Below are 21,098 nucleotides of genomic sequence, written 5' to 3'. Positions count from 1 at the left end.
ACTGAGATGGCACCCAATTAATAGTAAATTGATGGAGAGGGGTGTGCAGGAGTACGGCTGGGGACACCTCCAGGAAGCTGGAGAGGAGTAATGGAAGATGCCTCTTTCTCCCATTATCCGGTCCCCATCCATCTCCCCTCTTCAGCTAGCGTGGGTCCCACATTCTCCAGGGCCAAGCCCAGAAGAGGATACAGCGGCCTTCTAGCTTAGGTCCTGCACCCTCCCCACCGTTTCTCTGGTTGGGACCGGTCCCATCCCGTCCCTCCTGGAGGGCCCCACTCGCAACGTTGCCCTTTTAAGAAAGAGGAAATTCTTCTCATAAACAAGCGCCCCAACCAGAACGCGGAGCTTGCCCCGCCAGATCTTGGGCAAAAAGGGGTGCTTCCAGGCACAAAGCTGGCTCCAGGCTCAACCCAAGGAAAGGCCTGGCGGCCCCTTCTAGCCACCGCTCTCCGCAGCTCAAGGGCTGGGGTCCGAGACTCCGGGAGAGGAAGGAGGAGGGACTTGGGGGAGCCTAGAAACAGCCCAGGGAGCGTCTACAAAGTGCAACACTTGCACCGGGCGAAGGGGTGCCGGGCGGCTCCCAGTGGCCGGAGGGGTTCCCCGCCCACACGGTTCCCCCCTCACCTCCCTCCGTTCGCCTGGGCGGATTCCGAGGCCCCAGGGCGCGAGGCTCAAGCGCCCGCCTCCTCCTCTTTGGCCTGGAGGGGAGAGGCCGCGGCGGGGAGTGAGGGCACTTGGGACCGTCCCAGCCCCTAGGGGGAGCTGGGAGTCAGTGCGGAGGGAGCTTTAAATGCGCGGCGTGGGAGTACGGGACGCCGGGTCCCCTGGGGAGATGGCAAATGAATTGGGCCTCCGAGGCACGGACTCTTGGGTTCCACGACCCGGTGCCTGAAGAGGGGACAACTGCGCCTCTGTTTTACTGCCTGGGATGGGGTTTGCGAGTGGTACAGAAAGTCTGAGGCTACTCCAGCGGAGTACAAGAATTCGTGCTTTCCCGGTTTCTGCTCTCCCGCTCTTTTGAACGAGAAGTGAACTAGCATTTATTGAGCATTCATCGAATTATCCTAAGCGCCGGTTTGGAGATGGTGTCCTAGCCCCAACTGGGTCCCTCCGTCAGGTCACTCCTATAGGTGCTCAATAAATATTTTTGGAATTACTATTATTTTTAAGTCCCAAGTGTCAGGCACTGTGTTAAAGTGCTTTACATCCATTGCAAGTTTGGTGTTGTCCCCATTCTACAGATGAGAACACTGAGGCTGGAGGTTAATCACTTGTCCAACCTAGGAAACAGCAGGTTCCTACAGAATCCAGGTTGGCCTGCCTCCAAAACTCCCACTCCATCTTGGTGCCTTCACACACACCCCAGCAGGCCAGTCTGCCCCAGTCATCCCAAACGCCAGCCAGGCACAGGGTGGGGAGTTCATCGAGAGATCTTCCCCCTCTTCTACTCTTCAAGAAGCCCATACAAGAAATGTTGATGGGAGCTGTGGACCAGAAGGGTGGCTCCATGGGCAATGAGACAGGTCCAGACCTGGGAGAGGGATGACCGTGAGTCCGGGAGAGAGCAAGACCTCCCAGGAAGCCCAGGTGAATCCCCTTTCCTCAGTGCCCTCCATCCTTTGCCTCCTTTCCTTGCCTCCCCCCATCCCCAGCACCCTCTGGCCCTGCAGTACCAGATAGGCTGTGAGGCCCAGGTAGATGGCAGCCAGCAGAGCTACAAGGACGAAGTAGGCGGGGTGCGGGAGGCTGGGCAGGTAGATGACCACGAAGTAGAGGTTGATGGCACAGACCAGAGCCATGATGAAGGATGTGATGGCCTTGCTCAGCCTGGGGGCAGGAGGGATGCAGCTCAGGACTGGCTGCATCTCTTCCTCCTTTCCACTGCCCAACCAGCCTGGAGGAGACTGAGGGCATGCGCAAAGCCACCTTCTCTGTCTAGGCTGTGGGATCTGGTGCAGACCACTTGCCCGCTCCTGTCTCCTGGGCCCTCCAGACTCCACACAGGTGCCATTTGGCAAGAGCAGAGTCGGATGAGCCGGTGAGGAGCTCAGGTTCTAGAAATCGCTTCCCTCCCCAGATTCCGGTTCTAGTTCCCCACACTTGATCGTAGGGTGACCCTGCACACGTTCCTTAACCTTCACGAGCTTCTTTGGATGCTGGTAATTCCTATCTCTGGGTGGTGAGGATCAAATGCAGAACTGAAAGTCCATGAAAGTCCAGGGTTGGGGGTGGGCGGTACTCACCGGCCATTGGCAAACTCTTGCATCACAGCTGGCATGCTGGTGAATGTAAGGATCGGCAGCACAGCAAAGGGAAGCTGGGGAGAAGCAGGAGGATGGGGCTGAGGGGCCCTGCCCTCACAATGCAGCCAGAAGGGAGGAGTGGAGCAGGGCTCCAGTCCAGTCCTGCTCTGCCTGTGTGCCCTCAGCCAAGTCCCCTCATCACTCAGAGCCTTCAGGCTCTCCACCTCTGTGCCTTCCAAAGTTGTGAGGCTTCAAAGCAGGAGAAAGCGTTTGGGCGCTCTGGTCCCAAGCTGTGCAAGTCTGAACCCAAGCTCTGCCCGTGTGCCCTCAGCCAAGTCCCCTCATCACTCAGAGCCTTCAGGCTCTCCACCTCTGTGCCTTCCAAAGTTGTGAGGCTTCAAAGCAGGAGAAAGCGTTTGGGCGCTCTGGTCCCAAGCTGTGCAAATCTGAACCCCAGCTCTGCCCCCGGTCACTTAACGGTGTACATCAGTTTTCCAGTCAGTGAAATGGGGACAGTGGTGGTTCCCGTGGGAACTGCTGTGAGCCTTAGAGGCATGGTGTGTTTCGATGAGTGTTAAGGGTGGGGGACAAGCTGTGTATGGAGGTTTGCTGTGGGTCCTATGCAGCTCGGCAGGTGCAGGGGTGCCAGGGACCACGGGCTCACCAGTAGGCTCTGCAGCACGTTGAGCAGGTCATTGAGACCTGACAGGTCTTTCAGGTCCCTGAAGACCGCCACGAGCACTGTGGGCAGGATGGCGCAGGAGCGAGTCAGGAGCACGCGGGCAAAGCGTGACCACCGCAGCTTCAGGAAGCCCTGGGGTGTGGGGGTAGTGGGGCACCTTTGTGGTGGGGTTCAGGACTAGGGATTCCAGAGGAGGGATCCTCTGTTGTCCCTCAGCCCATCTCGCACCAGGGCGAACCCCCGGTTTTTCCATCTCTGAAATGGGAGCAGCTCTGATGCTAGTTGGCAGAGAGAGGATGGGTGAGAAGAAATAGGCGTTTCCCCCACAGCTGCATGCTTAAGACTAAGCTTTTGGGGGAAAGGCTCCTATTAATCGTGGGTCTGCAGCCAGTAGTGAGTGAGCTACTGAGCCAGTAGCCTCACTTCTCTGCAGGTTTTCTCATCGTTAAAGCGGGGCTTAAAATAGCGCCTCTGGGCTGCTTAGAGGAGTAATGAGGCTGGTGTCTGACCCCCCAGTAGTGTAAGCCGTTGATCTGGGACCCTTGGCCCTTCCCATCCCGCCCCAGACCGCACCTCCATCACAAACTGTCCCGCGTACGTGCCGGTCATGGTGGAGCTCTGGCCGGCCGCTAGGAGCCCCACTGCCCAGATGTAGAGGGCAGCAGGGCCGAAGACGCAGCCCAGGATCACGCCCTGCGGGGCGAGGTGTGGTTAGACCTGTGGCACCGCCCCCTCGCGCAGCTCCACCCCGAGGTGGGCGTGGCGATGAGCCCGGCTGGGGCTGGACCGTTACCTTCCAATCCCACCCCTGCTTGGTGCTTACTCCTTGGTAAATGTCCACGTCCACGATAAGGTTGTTCTTGGGGAAGATCTTGGCGTAGTCGTGGAGGCTGCTGTTGGCACAGACGTTGAACTGTGGGCACCGGGACAGTAGGAAGGTGATGTGCTCAGTCTCAGAAAATCAGATGTGACATGCACAGTCTCAGAAAATCAGACAGCCAGGCCTTGACCAGGGGTCGAAAACTGGTGACCGGGCTGAATCCGGCCAGACAGTTTCCTTGACTAACGAATGTTTCCCCTCTGTAATGTGAATTTGTGGCCAACATCTAAAATTAAGAAGGATCCATACGGGAACCCGGTTTCCAGGGTTCTACTGGGTTTGTGACAGCTGGCATTACCACAGAGAGTTGGCTGGCAGTGACCCAAGCTGCTCCACAGCATCCCCTCTCCCGTACACTGGACCCACTTAGCACAGGCCTGAGACCGCCTGGTCCTTAAGGCCACAGAGCGAGACAGTGGCGGTGCCTGCGTCCCCGGAGGCGCGGCCAGTCTTCCCCCCACCCCTGCAGTGCTCAGCGTTCAGTAAGCACCCACACCCCTGGCTAGCGGTTGTCACACCCGCATGGCAAAAACCCACTGAGAAAGGAGAGAGGTACAGGTCCCAGATCCCAGAGACCCAGCGAGGAGCTTTGTATCATTGGCTGCTCTGTCCCCAGGGTCGAGGCACTGTCTGAGCCATAACATACTCAGTAAATCTTTGCTGAATGGATGATGGTTTATCTGCTAATGATGAAGATGATCAGGAGAGAGGACTCAGAGAAGAAAAGGACTGCTTGAACCTCTCCAACTCTGTGCTCATGTTCAAGCGGGCCCCAACTCCCAGAATGCCCTCCCCGCAGTTCACAGGACAAATCCTGGCATCCTTCAAGGTACAGTTGGACTGCTGGATCCTCCAAGACTCAGCTCCTCCCTCCCAGTCACCTCCTTTGGATGTCTGTGCCTTGGCCCCTCCTCCAACCTCCCCCTCCGTAAGTTGTCTGGGGGGGAGCCGTGACTCCCCAACAGAGTGGGGGAGGGTCTCCCAGAGGCCAGGCCACAGATGCCCTCCCCTACCAGTGCAGAAGGTGCTTGTAGGACAGACACTCAAAGGGCTCAGATGCATTGCCTGGTGTCCCCAGCAGAGCCTGCAGGGTTTGGGGGGTGGGGAGGCCGGCTGTGGCTGTGTGGGGAGATATAGCTCACCGCAGCCTCATTGGTTTGCTGGTAGAAGGCCTGCCCAAATACGGCTACAACAAAGAGATTGATGAAGAAGGAGACAGACAGGGCGATGGTGGCCTCAATCAGGAAGTACATGTTGGCTTCTCGGATGTCCGTCCGGCGGGACCGGTCTATCTCTCGAGACTAAGAAGGTCAGAGGGAAGGAAAGAGCCAAAGTTCCTCAGAGCTCCCCCAACATTCTCCATCTTCACATTTCTACTTCTGTTCCCTTCAAATGTCAGTTCTTCTTTCTCCCCGAGGCAGTTTGGGACAGGCCTGAGTCAGCTGACCCCCCTCCTGTATGCCCAGTTATATCCTGCCTTAGGGCCTTTGCACTTGCCATCCCCTCTACTGGGAATATCTTCTCCCCTGATCTTCCTTCCCGTCCTTTGTGTCTCAGAGATTACCTCCTTAGAAAGGCCTTTCTCGACTAACTTTTCTAGAGCAGCTCCTGCTTAGTCATTATCATATTTCTCTGTTTCCTTCCTTCAAAGCACCTTTCACAATCTATAATTCTTTCCTTTACCTGTTTACTTGCTCCTGGTCTGCCCGCCCCACTAGAATACAAGCCCTAGAAAGGCGGATGATTTGTCTGCCTGTTCATCATTGTTGCCTGATTCCCAGCGCACAGTAGACACCCTATTACTACACACTGAATAAGTAGAGAATGAGTCCCTTCCCGCCTGAAATCAGGAAGGCGGGAGCTAAAGGGGCGGGGCTCCGGGCTCAGCGGCCGCACAGGCCGGGCGGAGGGGAGCAGACATCTCTCCCTCCCCTTCCAAGCTTGGCTCACCTTCACCAGGGCCGAATGCAGGTAGATGTTGTGAGGCATGATGATGGCGCCGACGATGCCCACGGCCTGCAGCAGCTCTGGACGGCCGCAGCCCGGGCACGAGGGCAGGAGCAGGCCCCGAAGGAGCGCTAGCTGGGCGGGTCTCGCCACCACGTACTGTGGGGAGAGACGCCTGGTCAGGCCGAGCCCTGGGTGACCCGCCGTTCCCACCGTCCGCCCGGACCCTGGCCGCTAGAGGCCGCTGTCCCCCTCCCTCTCCCAGGCTCTGCAAGGGGCCGGGAGGAATGGCCTTGGCGGGAGGGGGGAGGGGAGTGTTGCGGCTTTGGCTTCCCACCTCGTAGCCGAAGGTCAAGGCCATAATAGTAATAAGGAATCCAAAAAAGGCTTCCAGCTTCCGCAGCCCTAGGGGGAAAGCAAAGGGTAACAACACCAGTAACAATTGTAAGCGATTAGTAATGGTATAGATGGAGAAACCCAGGTCCAAGTAACTCGCTCAAGTCCACACACAGCCGGAGTGAGCGGGCTGCGAGCCTTTCTCTCCTCCTCTCTGTACAGCAGAGCGTGGTGTATACCCCGTCGCTTGTGAGCCGAGCGGCGCACCCACCGTAGTTGTCAAGGAAGAGGAAGAAGAAGGTGTCCACGATGGTAATGAGGACGCCGCCCCAGAGTGGGATTCTGAAACCAGAGTGGCCAAGGTCAGCCCAGCGGAGGGGCAAGGGTCTGGAAACCGCCCCCCACCCCCACCCCGGACCTCCCCAGGCAGGAGACTGTGGAATGTGGCCTCCTGGGAGCAGGGACCCACGGGGCTCCAGGCAGCTAAGGGAGAGGGGAGCGAAGTGTGCTGGGGATGGGAAACTGACACAAAACAGGAGGAAAGGCCAAGCTGGGTGGGGAACCAGCCTGGCCTCGAGCTCGAGGGTGCAGTTCCGAAGCCCACGTGGTGACTGGCTTCTGTGTGATGAGTCACTCCACGTTTCTGGATCTCTCAGAATTTCAGCATCCGTCTGATGCCCCCCGCCCCCCCCCCCCCCCAAGCTGGCAATACAGCACAACAGCCCTAAGTCAGAGGGTTCGGCTGGGTCAAAGCGACTCAGGCAAGTCCAGGGTGGTCCCTGGACAGCAGAGCTGGGGCCCGTTGGGGCGGTACCGTCCGGCTGAGAGCAGACTGAATGCAATGGCGGTGCCAATGACCTCCTGCATGTCTGAGCCCACGATGGCTAGCTCAATGGTCAGCCAGAGGAGCGTGCGGGGCACCTGGGGGGAAGAGGTGACCCTTTACCAATGATGGGCCAGTTATCTTCATTATTTGTTGATGTCCCATGGCCTTCAGTAACCTGCATGACAAGGTTGGGCAGGCAGCCGGCTTGCGACACCTGCCAGCCTCGCCCGCTGGCTTCCAGTTAGATTTTGTAAGAAACAATTAAGGGAGATTGACAGGCAGGGAGAGATAGTTTTTTCTCCCCTACTTCTCGGGGTGTTCCTGGCAGTGCTGCCAGCAAGAGCACCTGGCAGCCAGGGCTCGCTCAGTATTGGCGGCCGTGCTTCAAGAAGCTTGGCAGCAAATGATGACTCTGGGGCAGCTGCCCAGCAGCTTTCTCATCCCTGGGTAACACCTCCTTTCCTTGCTCTCCAGCCCTTCTGATAGCTTTGTGACTGCATCCCTGCATTAAATACCTTTGAAATATCTTGTGGCCTGGTTTCTGTTTTCCCACCTGGACAGTCACCGGCAGCAGGGTCCCCGGTGTCCACTCCAGCCAATGACCATCCCGAGCCGATGCCTACCTAACTTGCACTTTGGGCAAGTCACTTTCCCAGGTTTCAATGTCCCCTCCTGTAAAACGAGCAGGTATCTCTAACATCCCTCTCAGTCTGTGCGCTATTAGTTTGAGCCTCAGTCTTCCCATCTATCAAATGGACTTGTGATGCCCCGCTTGAGATGTTGTGTTTATTTGACCATGGACGCTGTAAATAGCTGTTTGGGGCTTGGGGTCTATGGGTGCTCCCTGTCCAGGCGCACCAAGCTCACCTTAGGGTAGTAGAGATGGCAGACTTCACCCAAGTCCTTGCCCGTCACCACGCCCAGCCGGGCAGCAAGCCGCTGGCAAAGCAGGCCCAGCACTGTGGCCCACAGCAGCACCCAGAGCAGCTGTGAGAAGGCAGGGAGAGGCCTTCAGTGGGGGGGGGGTGGGGGGGAATAGAGGGGTGGGGGGTAGGGGGGTGGGGAGCCCTTTGGCAACCCCAAGCTGCTGCTGGTACCCTCTAACCAAGGACACCCCTTGGGGAGGGAATAGAGGAGATGGAACCAGAAGACCAGCACCCCTCCCCCATACATCCCACACTGGCAGGGCAGCCCTGGGTGCCCTTTTTGGGTCCATTTGAACTTGATGCCTGCTCCCCCCAACACCGGCCATGGAGTCCACTCTGGGGAAATGTGTCAAGTTGCGGGGTGGGGGGACTCTGCCCTCCCCAGGGTGCCCCGACTCAATCACTTTGAATCCAGCCACAGCGCCAGCCTGAAGATCCGACTCAATGTTTCCTGGGTCCAGGAAAGCGATGCTCATGAGGAAGCCCGGCCCCGTGAAGGCCCACAGCTTCCTCAGGCTGAATGTGCTCTGCAGGTGGGAGTGAAGGGAGGAGATGTTGGGGCCTTAGCCTGCCCCCCACTGAACCCCTCTGGGCTCATCAGCCCAAGCTATCTAGCCCTGTCCCCTCCTTTCCCCCATTCCTGGAGCTGCCGCCCTGGGGTGGAGGAAGCAACAGGATTTGCTGAGTCATAGTGGCTCTGCTTTCTGGATCTGTCCAGTTTGGCAGCTGGCCTACGACTGACCAGTCTGCCTCATGCTTGCCCTGACTCAGCAGATCCTCAGAGCCCAGAGTGAGTCTTTCCTGGGGTCAAGCCTCCCTGGTCCTGCTCCTCCTTCCCCAGTCCCTTTTCAAACAACAGTCCCTCCCCTCTGGAGTCCACTGAGCCTAAGATCTCCCCATCCCATTCCAGGGCGAGGCCTGGCATCCTAAGGATCTGCTGAAGATTCTGGAAGTGCAGGTTGACAGCATCCTAGAAAGAAGCCTGCAGCTTCCATCACTTCTCCTGCAGCTTCCGTCACTTCTCCCGGTATCCTTGCCCTGGTCCTTTTTCTCTAGTACCCCAAGAGATCCTCGAGGCTCCAGCCTGAACTCGCCCCAGGTCCCCTTCCATCCGTAAGAAAGCTGAGATTCGCTCAGAAATCCACTTGATCATTTTTAGACAAAATGTGAGCCCCCCAGCTAAGTGCTAAGGATGGAAACAGGAGAGGACCAGTCACTGTCAGTCACTGCTGCTCAGGGACTTCCCATAGTCATCAGAAGACCTCTTTCCCCTGCCCTGTGAGATCCTATAACATCCTGTCAGCCCTGAAAGACCCCAGGACATTTCCAGCATTCTTACCGGTTCTGTGTCGGGGATGGGGATCTTCTCACTCAGGTAGGTTGTTCCAAGAGCTTCTTGCTTGTGTGGCTCTGAGCTGGGTGGGCTGGAGATGGAGCCATAGTTGGGCCTGCCTGGCCTTTGAGGGTCCTTGTCATCTGCAAAGGACCCCAAAGAGGGGCGGTGAGTGCCTGGTTTCTTTCTGGTGGCCCAGGTGTAAAGCTCTCTGTTCTTCCCCCCTACAGCTTTCTGACAAAGTGGAGAGATTAAGACCCACGTGAACAAGGGCCCTTGATTCCCATCTTGGGTCCATCACTTCCAACCATTGACCAAATGTCTCAAGATGTTATTTATTTATTTGTTTATTTATTTATTTAATTAATTTATTTTTTTAAAAGATTTTTATTTATTTGACAGACAGAGATCATAGGTAGGCAGAGAGGCAGCCAGAGAGTGAGGAAGGGAAGCAGGCTATTTATTTAATTTATCGAGAGAAAGAGCAAGTGCTTACAAGGGGGAGGGGGAGGAGGACAGGGAGAGAATCTCCAGCAGATTCCACAATGAGCATGGAGCCCAGTCTGGGGGTCAGTGTCATGACCCTGAGGTCGTGACCTGAGCAGAAAACAGGAGTTGGACCCTTACCCTACTGAGTCACCCAGGCGCCCCAACCAACCAAGTGTTTCAGAAGATGTGTGGGAGTACAGAATTACTCTCCTTCCGTGTGGGCAGAGAGAGTCTCAAATCCAGGTCTCTCCTGCCACAAAGGATGCAGAGGGGGACACTGGGCTCTGAGGAGGGCACACTGATGCCAACGTGTAAGCCCTGTGTCCTCACCCTGCCTCCTCCATCAGACAGGTAAGCTCCAGGAGCTCCAAATCCTCAGAGAACAGACAAGGGAGACACTCAGCACCTGGGGATGAAAAGAGCCCAACCCCAGGCTGCTGTCTGGAATTGGGTCGAGGCCAGGATACCCATGGCAGTCTCTGACTCTCCCCCACTCCCAACCCCCTTTTAGGACTCTGGCCCTGGAGGGGGGCTACTCACCTGTCATGAGGATGGCAGACTCAGGCACTGTGCATGCGAGTGGGATGCCCGCAGCCACTCAGCACACACACTCTCTCTCTCTGAGAGCTGGTGCCTGCCCGTCTGTGTGCAAGCCCACACCTCTTCTCCACCCGCAGCTGATCTCAGCTGTCCTCACACACATTGTGAAACACTTTCCAAAGGCAGAAGTGGTGAGCTCTGGCGGAAGAGTCTCATTGACCAAAATGCAGGAACTTTCCTTCCCCTCCTGGCCTGAGACCCATCACACTTTTGGCTCCCTTCCAAGTGCCCTTTGGTCTGCGTCTCCCAATGTAGCTCTGATTTCAAGACAGTTCCTGCTACTCGGGCGTTCATGTCCAGATCACATGACTCCCTGCCCACACAAGCAGTCAGGCCCTTCTCTTCAGTCTGGAGTCCCCAGCAGTGGGAGTCCTGATGGCTAGCAGGCCTCAGTTTCCCATTGAGTGCCTCAAAGGAGAAGAGCTTCAGGCACTGCCTGGGGACAGGCATCAAAGACTCAGGCCAAGGAGAGCTTCAGAAGAACAAGGCGCTGGAACTCTGGTCCCGATTCTGCCACTGAGTCACTCAAGATCATCACCAGGCCGTACCTTTCTCTGAACTTGTTTCTTCTATTACATGAAGGGCTCAGACTTGCGAAGAGGTCAAAAAAGTAGGGGCCCAAGAGGGCCAGGCAGGTCAGATAAAATATGAGACAGGTAGGGAGTCAGAAAAACAGTGCCTGGAGGGCGAATGGGTGGTTCAGAGAGTTAAGTGTCAGACTCTTGTTTTCAGCTCAGGTCATGATCTCAGGGTCCTGGGATCAAGCCCTGCATCAGGCTCCCTACTCAGCAGGGAGCCTGCTTCTCCCTCTTCCTCTGCCTGCTGCTCCCCCTGCTTGTGCTCTCTCTTTGTGTCAAATAAATCAATAGAATCTTTTCTTTTAAAGATTCTATTGATTTATTTGACAGAGAGATCACAAGTAGGCAGAGAGGCAGGCAGAGAGAGCGGGGAAAGCAGGTTCCCTGCTGAACAGAGAGCCTGATGCGGGGCTCGATCCCAGGACCCTGAGATCATGACCTGAGCTGAAGGCAGAGGCTTAACCCATTGAACTACCCAGGCGCCCCTAAATCAATGGAATCTTAAAGAGAAGTAGAAGAAGGAGGAGGAGGAGGGGGAGGGGAAGGGGGAGGAGGAGGAGGAGGAGGAGGAGGAAGAAAAAGAAAAGAAAAGAAAAGAAAAGAAAAAGAATAAAAGAAAAACAGTGCCAGTTCAGTGTTCAATGAGGAATGATGCCGAGACTGAGTGTCGGCGGGTGACAGGAGTGGGGAGACTGCAGTAAAACCAAAGACACATACTGTGTCCAAAGGGGCCATGCCTACAGGATTCTCGCCAGTTGTCCTGTGGGAATGTGTGTCCGCTGTCACCACGTCTTCTGATCTGCCAAGGATATGGGAAGATGTTGAGTTTTAGGCAACATATGCTTCTTGAATCCTAGGCCCCCAAAATTGAAGATATTGTGTAATTTAAACAAAATGTTCCTTTAGGCTAGCTTCTACTTGAGGATTATCAGTCTGTATCCTCTGGATGAATGGGGGTAAGACTCTTTTTAGTTCCCAATTGCTTCTCCTTGTCTGTCCTGTGCCCCCGTCACTTCCCTCCCTCAGGGGCTTCTTCTTGCTGTGCCCACTCCCGTCCTCTCTCCTGTGGCCTTCCTTTTCTGCCAAGAAGATTCAAAACCGATCTTTGGGGTTTCCAACTCCAAGATCTGAGACCTCAAGATCCAGAGCAAACAGGTGCAAGCTCTGGGGCCCAGCCATGAGCCGGGATATGATATCCCCATGTGGGCTCAAACGTTTTAGCCTAAGCTTGGGAGCTGGATGGGGGTGTTGGCAACTGATTTCCTGGATCCTCGTGGATAGGGGAGGTTGGAGGGACTGGAGAGGTGGGGGCGCAGGAAGAAGAGTGAATGATAGGTCACGTGGAAGAGAGGGACGTCATGGTTTGTCCCTGTGCAATCCTTTTGCTCAACATGCTGCCACTGTCTCAAATTTCCCAATCACTACCTTGGGCTCATGTGGGGATGGCTGGGGTAGGATGTTGTGAGGGTTAATGTTATTGTCAACTTGGCAGGGTCATAGTGTGCCTGGATACTTGGTCAAATATTCAGGGTGTGTGGGTGAGGGAGGGTATTTTTGGAGGAGATTTGTATTGGAATCCACAGGCTGAGTAAAGCAGATTTCTCTCCCTGATGAGGGTGGGCCTCATCCAACCAACTGAACAGAACAAAGGGCTGAGGAAGGGAGAGTTCACTCTCTCTGCCTGTCTTTGAACTGAGATATTGGGCTCCTCTTATCTCCAGGCTTAGCTTGGACTGGAACTTAGACCATAGACTCTCCTGGTTCTCAGGCCTTCAGACTCGGACTGGAATTACACTACCATCAGCTCTCCCGGGCTCCAGCTTACAGATGTTGGGACTCCTCAGCCTCCGTACTCATGTGAACCAATTCCTTAATAACTATCTGTCTATCCGTCTATATTTTCTATTGGTTCTGTTCTTCTGGAGAACCCTAAGTCAGAGGTCTTCTTCTCCATATCTTTTGTGGAGTTTTACCTGGACTCAGTGTAATTGACTAATGACTGATCGGTACCTGCACAACCTCTACCTTACAGAAGGGGCAGTACAGTGTAATGGTTAAGAACAGAGCTTCCTTGTAAAGTATCAACAAGAGGGAAGCTACTGAGCTAGGGCTCCAGAAATCTGCATGGTGGCCCCCTTGGATCTGGAGCTGTTGCAGAATACCAAAGCCTGCCCATGCACAGTGAGTTTTCATGAAGCCCAAGTCACTCAAAATGGATCCCAGAGTTAAAACCAAATATAAAACTATAAAATGTTTAGGAAAAAAGTTGGAGAAAATCTTCAGGATCTAGGACTAGATAAAGGCTTGTTAGACTCAACACCAAAAGCATGATCCATAAGGGAAAAAATTGATAAACTGGACCTCATCAAAATTACCAACATTTGTTCTGTGAAGGACCCTTTTAAGAGGATGAAAAGACAAGCTAAGGACTCAGAGAAAATGTTTGCAAACCACATATCTGACAAAGGACGAGGATCTTTCTACAAAGAGAAAAATCTCTTACCACTGAACAGGAAAAATCAAGTAATCCATTTAAAAATGGGCAAAAATCATGAACAGACATTTCACCAAATAGGATGTACAGATGGACATCCTGTGTACATGGAAAGATGTTCTGCATCATTGCCATCAGAGAAATGCACATTAGAATCCTAATGAGATATTACTACACTCCTATCAGAGTAGTTAAAAGAAAAAATGGTCACAATACCAAATATTGTCAAAGATGTAGAGAAACTAGATCATTCATATGTTGCTGGCTGGAAGGTAAAATGGTACAGCCACTCTGGAAATAGTTTGGGAATTTCTTTAAAAAACCTAAGATGCAACTACCATATGATCTATCAGCTGCACTCCTAGGCATTTCCCCCCAGAGAAATGGTTCATATTCATGCAAAAATCTGCACATGAATTTTTATAGCAGCTTTATTCATAATAGCCCAGACTGGAAGCAACCTACATTGTCATCCTTTACTAGATGAATGGTTAGGCAAACTATAGTATATCTATACCAGAGAATGTACTCCTGGGCATTTATCCCAGAGAAATTAAGACTACGTTCACACAGAAATCTGTATATAAGTTGCAACTTTATTTGTAATAGTAAAAAACTAGAATTAGCCCAGAGGTCCTTCAACAGACACTAACTGCTCTACAGGCTATGGATTGTAATGCCTCGATAAGAGAAACAAACTATTGAAATACACAATTATTTGGAGGAATCTCCCAGAAATTATGCTGAGTGAAAAAAACCCATCTCAGAAGGTTACGTACCATATTGTTCCATTTACAGAACATTTGTGCAATGACAAAGTTTTGGAAGTGAAGGTCAGATTAGTGGCCCCCAGTGGGTATGGTGGAGGGTGGAGAGGGAGGTGGGAGTGATTATGGAAGGGTGACTTGAAGGATCTTTTAGTGTTGGAGCTATTCAAGTATCTTGACCTTGGTAGTGGATCCACAAGCCTACACACGTGATAAAATTGTATAGAACTTCACACACACACACACACACACACACACACACACACACACACAAATGAGTACAAATGTAACAGGAAATCTGAAAAAGATGAGTGGATTATGTCAATGTCAATATCCTGGTTGTATCGAAAGCAGGGATTTAAATAGACACTTGACACCCACGTTCATAGCAACATTTTCCACAAAAGCCAAAAGGCAACAACAGCCCAAATATTCATCAAGAGATAAATAAACAACACATGGTCTATTCATACAATGGACTATTATTCAGTGTCAAAGAGGAATGAGAGTCTGGGGGCTCCTGGGTGGCTCAGTCAGCTGAGCATCTGACTCTTGGTTTCAACTCAGGTCATGACCTCAGGGTTGTGGGATGGAGCCCCACGTTGGGTTCCGGGCTCAGCAGGGAGTCTGCTTGGGATTCTCTCTCTGCCCCTCCCCCCACTCTCGAAAGTAAATAAAAATAAATCTTTCTAAAAAAAGGAATGTAAGTCTGATACATACTATAACATGGATGAGTCTTGAAAACTTTATGGTAAGTGAAATAAGCCAGACACCGAAGGACAAATATTGTACGCGTATCCACTTCCATGAGTTCTCAGAATAGACAAATTTATAGAAACAGAAAGTAGAAGGATGGTTTCCAGGATCTAGGACAAGGGGGAAGGGGAACTGACTGTTCAGTGGGTCTAGAGTTTATTCTAGGACGATAATAGTGTTCCGGAAAAAGACGGTGGTGATAGTTGCACAACAGAGGGAACATCCTGGATGTCACTGAGTTGCTACACCCGAAGATGGTTAAATGGATAAATTTCATGGGGCGCCTGGGTGGCTCAGTGGATTAAGCCGCTGCCTTCGGCTCAGGTCATGATCTCAGGGTCCTGGGATCGAGCCCCGCATCAGGCTCTCTGCTCCACAGGGAGCCTGCTTCCTCCTCTCTCTCTGCCTGCCTCTCTGCCTGCTTGTGATCTCTCTCTCCATCAAATAAATAAATAAAATCTTAAAAAAAAAAAAAGGATAAATTTCATGTACATTTTGCCACCCACCAAAAAGGGGAAAATCCCGGCTATAATATTGTGTGACAGGTCTGCAAGATGTCAGCACTGGGAAAGCAGGCAGTGTGTACCTGAGATCTCTCTCAGCTTTTTCCCTGCAGTGAAGCATGAATCTGCAATTATTTCAGTATTTAAAATGGAGGAAAAGAATGGGTTTTATTGAACGAATCTTACACTTCAATAACATTGATTTAAAAACGTGACCGGGACGCCTGGGTGGCTCAGTTGGTTGAGTGGCGTGGCTGCTTTCGGCTCAGGTCATAATCCCAGGATCCAGGGATCGAGTCCCACGTCGGGCTCCTTGCTTGGCAGGGAGCCTGCTTCTCCCTCTGCCTCTGCCTGCCATTCTGTCTGCCTGTGGTCGATCTCTCTCTCTGTCTCTCTTTAAAAAAATAAAATAAAATAAAATAAAAACGTGACCGACAAACCACCCACCAGAGCTTCTGGAATCAAATGGTCTGGGTTTGAATCTTACTTTTTAAAAAAATTTTTTAAAAAGATTTTTATTTATTTATTTGTCAGAGAGAGAAAGAGAGAGAGAGAGAGAGAGAGAGCGAGCGCACAAGCATACAAGCAGGCAGAGGCAGAGAGAGAAGCAGGATCCTGCCAAGCAAGGAGCCCGATGCAGGACTCGATCCCAGGACTCTGGGATCATGACCTGAGCTGAAGGCAGTGGCTTAACTGACTGAGCCACCCAGGAGTCCCTTGAATCTTACTTTTACCAGCTCTGTGACTCAGGCAATTTCCTAGGGCTTCAGTTTCCTCACCTGGAAAGTGGGGATAATAGAAGTATGTACCCCAATGGGTGTTTGTGAAGCCCAAGAAATGCATCTAGCACTCCACAGCTGGTTGCTTTTGTAAATGGGTTTCCAAAATATCATCGGCCACCATCAGTCCTTCAGAACCCCAGACGCATTTTCTGCTAGTGACATTGCTGCCTCTGGTGGTTGGGTGCCCACACTTGCCCACCCAAGCCTTGGGATTCAGCAGAGCTCAAACATGGGAAATTTGTGAGGATGGAATAATGGGGGACAATTCCACTCAATACATCATAAAACAAAATGAGGAGACCATCAAACTGAACAAGAACATGGTTTTATCACAAATGCTGGTTTTGGGGGAACAGCAGATTCAATCAAAGGTCAGGAGGCGTGGCATAGAGATTCAGGAGGCTATGTCTACACCTTGCAAGGATGTTACCAACATTGGGCTGAGAGTCTGTTGTCCAGCGCCTATATAAGACTTTTCTTGTGGGGCTCCAACTATCTGTAGCATCACTCTTAGTCTATCTGCTCACCTATGGCTTCTTGTGGGAGGAAAGAAAAACCCACAAACAGGCAGGCATGCGGGCATTTGCCTGCCCCACTTCCGGGGTCTGTCAGTCTCCAGACGGCAGGCGGCAGGCAGCAGGCAGCGCTTCATTTGGGTTCCCAGAGCCTCCACTATCCCATCCTGAACCTCTTGCAGTAGCTAAAACCTTCCAAGTTCTCTCCCTCTCACCTCTAGGACTCTGCACAAGCTGCTTCCTCCTCAAACATCCCCCACACCCTTTGCCTGGCAAATAGCCTTTTGTCCTTCAGGATGCAGCTCCTGTGTGACCTCTTCCAGGAAGCCTTCTTTGATTTTGCCAGGCCCAGGCTGTGTGCTCCCTCATGAAGCACAATGCCCTCCCCAAGCGGCTCAGCAGTGAGGCTGCTGTCAAGGGGAGTGCAGTAGGGAACGGGCAGTTTCTTGGTGTTCAGGGAAGGAGAAAGACAGTGTACAGTCAAGCCTACTTTGGAAATATGTAAAGCAGGAAGTTGCCTCATCTCTGTTCTGGGATCTGTCTCCAGAGAGCCAAGTCTGATCTGTTTATCAGAGTGAATGGACACATGTACTCGAGGCAGAGTCCTGGGTCTAAATCCTGGCTCTGCCATTAACTAGTTGCATGGTCTTGGCCTTAACATTTCCATCATCTGTGAAATGGGTACAATAATAGAACTGACTTCACAGGGGTGTTGTGAGAATCACATGAATTACCATGTGTAGAGGGATTAAAATAATAAGTGCCATCTAGCATTTGCTCTCATTGTAGTTGTTCATTTCCCTCTGCCTCCTGGGGCTCCCACGCCAGGTCAAGGGCACACTTAACTCCACTGCGGCGTGTATACCTTTCCTTCTTAGCATTTTCCATGTTCTGCACAACACATTCATTCATGGGATCCTTGACTGATGTTCGCTTCTCTTCTAGGCTGGCTGTGTGCCATGCAGGTAGGGCCTGGACCTGATACTCTCCCACAGCAAGCCACCGGATACAAGGGAGCTCAACAGAGGAAGGATCTCAGTGGGTCAGATGTCACTGCCCTCCTTCTTGCAGAACATCAGGCACTGGAGATGACTGTCTAGATCTCTGTGGAGTGTTCTGGGTGCACTGGGCCAAGCAGCTTTGGTTTCAGTTCTCCACACATGAAGTGAACTTGTGGGGCCGGCGCGGGGTGGGGAGGTCCTCTGCGACCCAGCCCTGCCTGCATCACGATGACTGAGCATTCTGGTACTCCAGCCTCTCCCGCCCTGTCGTGCTCCAGCCTTCCCGGCCTGACAGCAATATGCTCAAGAGTCCTTGCTTGCTCTTCTTTCTGCCTAGAATGCTTTTCCCACCACAGTTCTCTGCAGATTGGACTCCTTGGCATTCGTTCAGATCCCAGCTCAACTGAGATGCTGGGAGGGTCCTCTCTGAAGTCAAGCCCCCAACCCTGAGTCACTGTCTACCCACGACTTGGCTTTATTTTTTTGGTTCCACAAACGTCCGAATTGCACATATGAAATGACTTCTTGTGTTTATTCTCTCTTTCCCTGTGGAACCTGTAAGCATCATGAGGACAAGAACTTTGTCCTGTCACTAAGGATTTCCCACTGCCCAGAATGACCCTGGCACGTGGAAGGGACCCACTATTTGATGAGCTGAGTGTCAGGTTGAATGGAGACACCTTATGCTCAAGAGCTGTCACTGTCCAATATGGCAGCCACTGGCCACGTGTGGCCAAATTGAAATTAAAGTAAGACTCCAGTTCTCCAGTCATATGAGCCATATCTCCAGCACTCAGTGGCCACATATGACTAGTGGCTACCATATCGGATGTGGCAGATACAGACCATTTCTATCACTTCAGGAAGATCTGTGGCCCCCTGCTGCTCTAGACCGTAATCACACATGGGACTTTCCTACTTTTGCTCTTTACTCAGGTCATTTTCTTTGGCTGGAGTGCTTTAGCTGATCCTTAATAGAAATCCTACCCATGTAGAATTTGGGAACGTGGAAAAAGAAGCCTTAAGATCAATTCAACAATTACGCCTCTCAAAACGTATCCTTCGGTAAATAATTATTGATCCGTGTGAAGATTTTGCTAGAGAAATGTTCAATGCAGCACTGTTTATAGTAGCCAAACCCCCGCCCCTACGCCAAAACAAAGACAAAAAGCAGGCAGTGGGGAGAGATTGGTTAAATTATGGCAGAGCCATTTGGAGCACCGGGGTGGCTCAGTCAGTTAAACGATCGGCTGTTGATTTTGGCTCAGGTCATGATCTCAGGGTCCTGGGATGGAGTCCCACATTGGGCTCTGTACTCAGTGTGGAATCTGCTTGAGGATTCTCTCTCTCCCTCTCCCTCTGCTCCTTCCCCCTTCGTGTTTTCTCTCTCTCTCTCTCTAAAAATGGATTTAAAAAACCTTTTAAAAAATTATGGTAGAGTCATCAAAAACAGAGGACTGTATAATGTCATGGAACTCTTTCAATATACACTGCTAAATGAAAGATGGCCAGTTATAATGCAGGGAAAAAGTTACATGAAGAAATTGGGGCCAGAAGTTTCCAGCCTTATCTGTAAAGTTTGAAACTTTTAAAGAATATAATTAAGTATGTAATTATCAGTCAGTGAGCATGTATTACTGTATGATTTCATTTTTGTTAAAAAAAAAAAAAAAAGTCCCTTGGAGTTCTAAAGACCAGATTAAACATTCTATGTAGAAGTGCTTGACATGGGTGCACCTGGGTGGCTCAGTCTTTAAGCATCTGCCATCAGCTCAGGTCGTGATCCCAGAGTCCTAGGATTGAGTCCCATATGGGGCTCCCTGCTCAGCGGGAAACCTGCTTCTCCCTCTGCCTGCTGCTCCCCGTGCTTGTGCTTGTTCTCTCTCTCTCTCTGGCAAATAAATAAAATTTTTAAAGTCAGACAGTCTTTATTTTATTTTTTTTAAAGCAAAGTAATGTTTGCTTTGCTTATTTATTTATTTAAAGAGTTTTATTTATTTGACAGAGAGAGAGAGCACAAGTAGGCAGAGAGCTCTGCTGAGCAGAGAGCCCCATGCGAGGCTCAATCCCAGGACCCCTGGATCATGACCTGAGCCGAAGGCAGAGGCCTAACCCACTGAGTCACCCAGGCGCCCTTAAAGTCAAACCGTCTTTAGAAAAAGGAATTTTAAGAACGTGCTGAACACAAAGCGAATATAACATTGTATCACAACTATACTTCAATATTAAAAAATGGTAATGTTAAGACAGTAAACAAACCAACAACTACTTCACAGAGTAAATGCTGAAGGAACATGGGCCACTTTTATGCAGCAGCAAAAAAAAAAGTAAAGAGCATATTTGCCAAATGTTAAGAGGAGCTGCCTCTAGGCTGAGAAACTGGGGTGAATTCACTTTCTTCTTTTGGTTTAGCATCCTTTTCTCAGTTTCCTTTAATGAGCATGCATTCCTTTCAAAATAAGGGATGAAGACAAAAAAAGTAAGAAAAATTCTCTAAGGCTCAATTCAAGTGATAGTTCTTCACGAAGACTTGTTGCCCCGAGACTGGAGTCATGGCTGCCCTCATCGCAGGGCAGAGGTTGGGGGGGGGGGTCGCGGAAGTGGGGGGGGTTCCCTCAGCTGGAAGAGGCAGGTCCATGAGTAGGTAAGTGGGGGGATGCAGCCTGCACACCCGTTACCAGCTGTCCTGGAGGAGCTTGCCTGATATTTGCAGATGAGCTGTGGCCAGCCCCGGGCAGAAACAAGTCATTGGTCAGACTGGAGCCGATGATTCCCTGCCTATCCTTTTTTCTCAGGGAGCCGGTACCTGGGGACCCTGCACGCAGCTTGGGGGTTCCTGTCAGTGGAAAATGAGGTGGAGTGTGAGAGCTGGCGGCCCACGTGTCTTGGGAGGCTTCAGAGGTGATGAGCGAGGCCCATGGTGGTCCGGATCCCCCACTAGCCCCTGCTCTTTTTCTTGGTTGGGTGGGGGGTGGGGGCGGGAAGAAGGGTAATTTGGCTTATGCTTCGGGGCACCAAGAAGCCGGGCCCCTTTATCCCTACGAACCTAGTGACTAAGAGTGTGGCATCTAACGTTAGCATCCAACGTCCAGGTTTGACTCCCGCTTCCCTGTACGAACTCTGTGAGTTACTTGACCTTCCCGCACCTCTCGTTTCTTATCGGTAAAATGGGAGTATTGATTATAGCATCTTGGAAGAAGCGTGAAATTCGCTGGATAAACTCTGTTAACAGTTCCTCTTTTTAGCCAAAACACAAGACTCTGGCCAGGGAAGGTTCCCGCGCCCACAGCGGAACTGCGGCGATGGGGCCCATTTATTCGCCCCCACCCAAAACCCGCAGCTCGCAAGGCGCGCCTCCGGGGTGAGTCCCTCCGGTTCCCCGCTGCGTCCCCGGCGACCGCCCGACTTCCCGCGGGTCCCCGCCCGCCGCTCCCCGC

The 21,098-nt window shown here is 51.9% G+C and overlaps 1 protein-coding gene across 1 annotated transcript; it reads right to left on the bottom strand.

The window, feature by feature from the left end:
* Positions 1-1,003: 1,003 nt before the first annotated feature.
* Positions 1,004-10,459, bottom strand: SLC11A1 (solute carrier family 11 member 1). Its single transcript, XM_046019843.1, has 15 exons — positions 10,206-10,459; positions 9,183-9,319; positions 8,248-8,370; positions 7,785-7,904; positions 6,906-7,012; positions 6,363-6,433; positions 6,093-6,160; positions 5,759-5,914; positions 4,951-5,109; positions 3,752-3,841; positions 3,502-3,621; positions 2,911-3,060; positions 2,247-2,320; positions 1,677-1,830; positions 1,004-1,534 (listed from the first exon to the last, which is right to left on the bottom strand). Exons 1-15 carry the CDS (start codon positions 10,210-10,212, stop codon positions 1,448-1,450), a joined length of 1,623 nt encoding a protein of 540 aa, XP_045875799.1. The 5' UTR covers positions 10,213-10,459; the 3' UTR covers positions 1,004-1,447.
* Positions 10,460-21,098: the final 10,639 nt, after the last annotated feature.

Source organism: Meles meles, chromosome 9, assembly GCF_922984935.1.
Source record: "Meles meles chromosome 9, mMelMel3.1 paternal haplotype, whole genome shotgun sequence".
In the NCBI taxonomy this organism is placed as follows: Eukaryota; Metazoa; Chordata; class Mammalia; order Carnivora; family Mustelidae; genus Meles; species Meles meles.
This window is presented reverse-complemented; position numbering and strand designations above follow the sequence as displayed.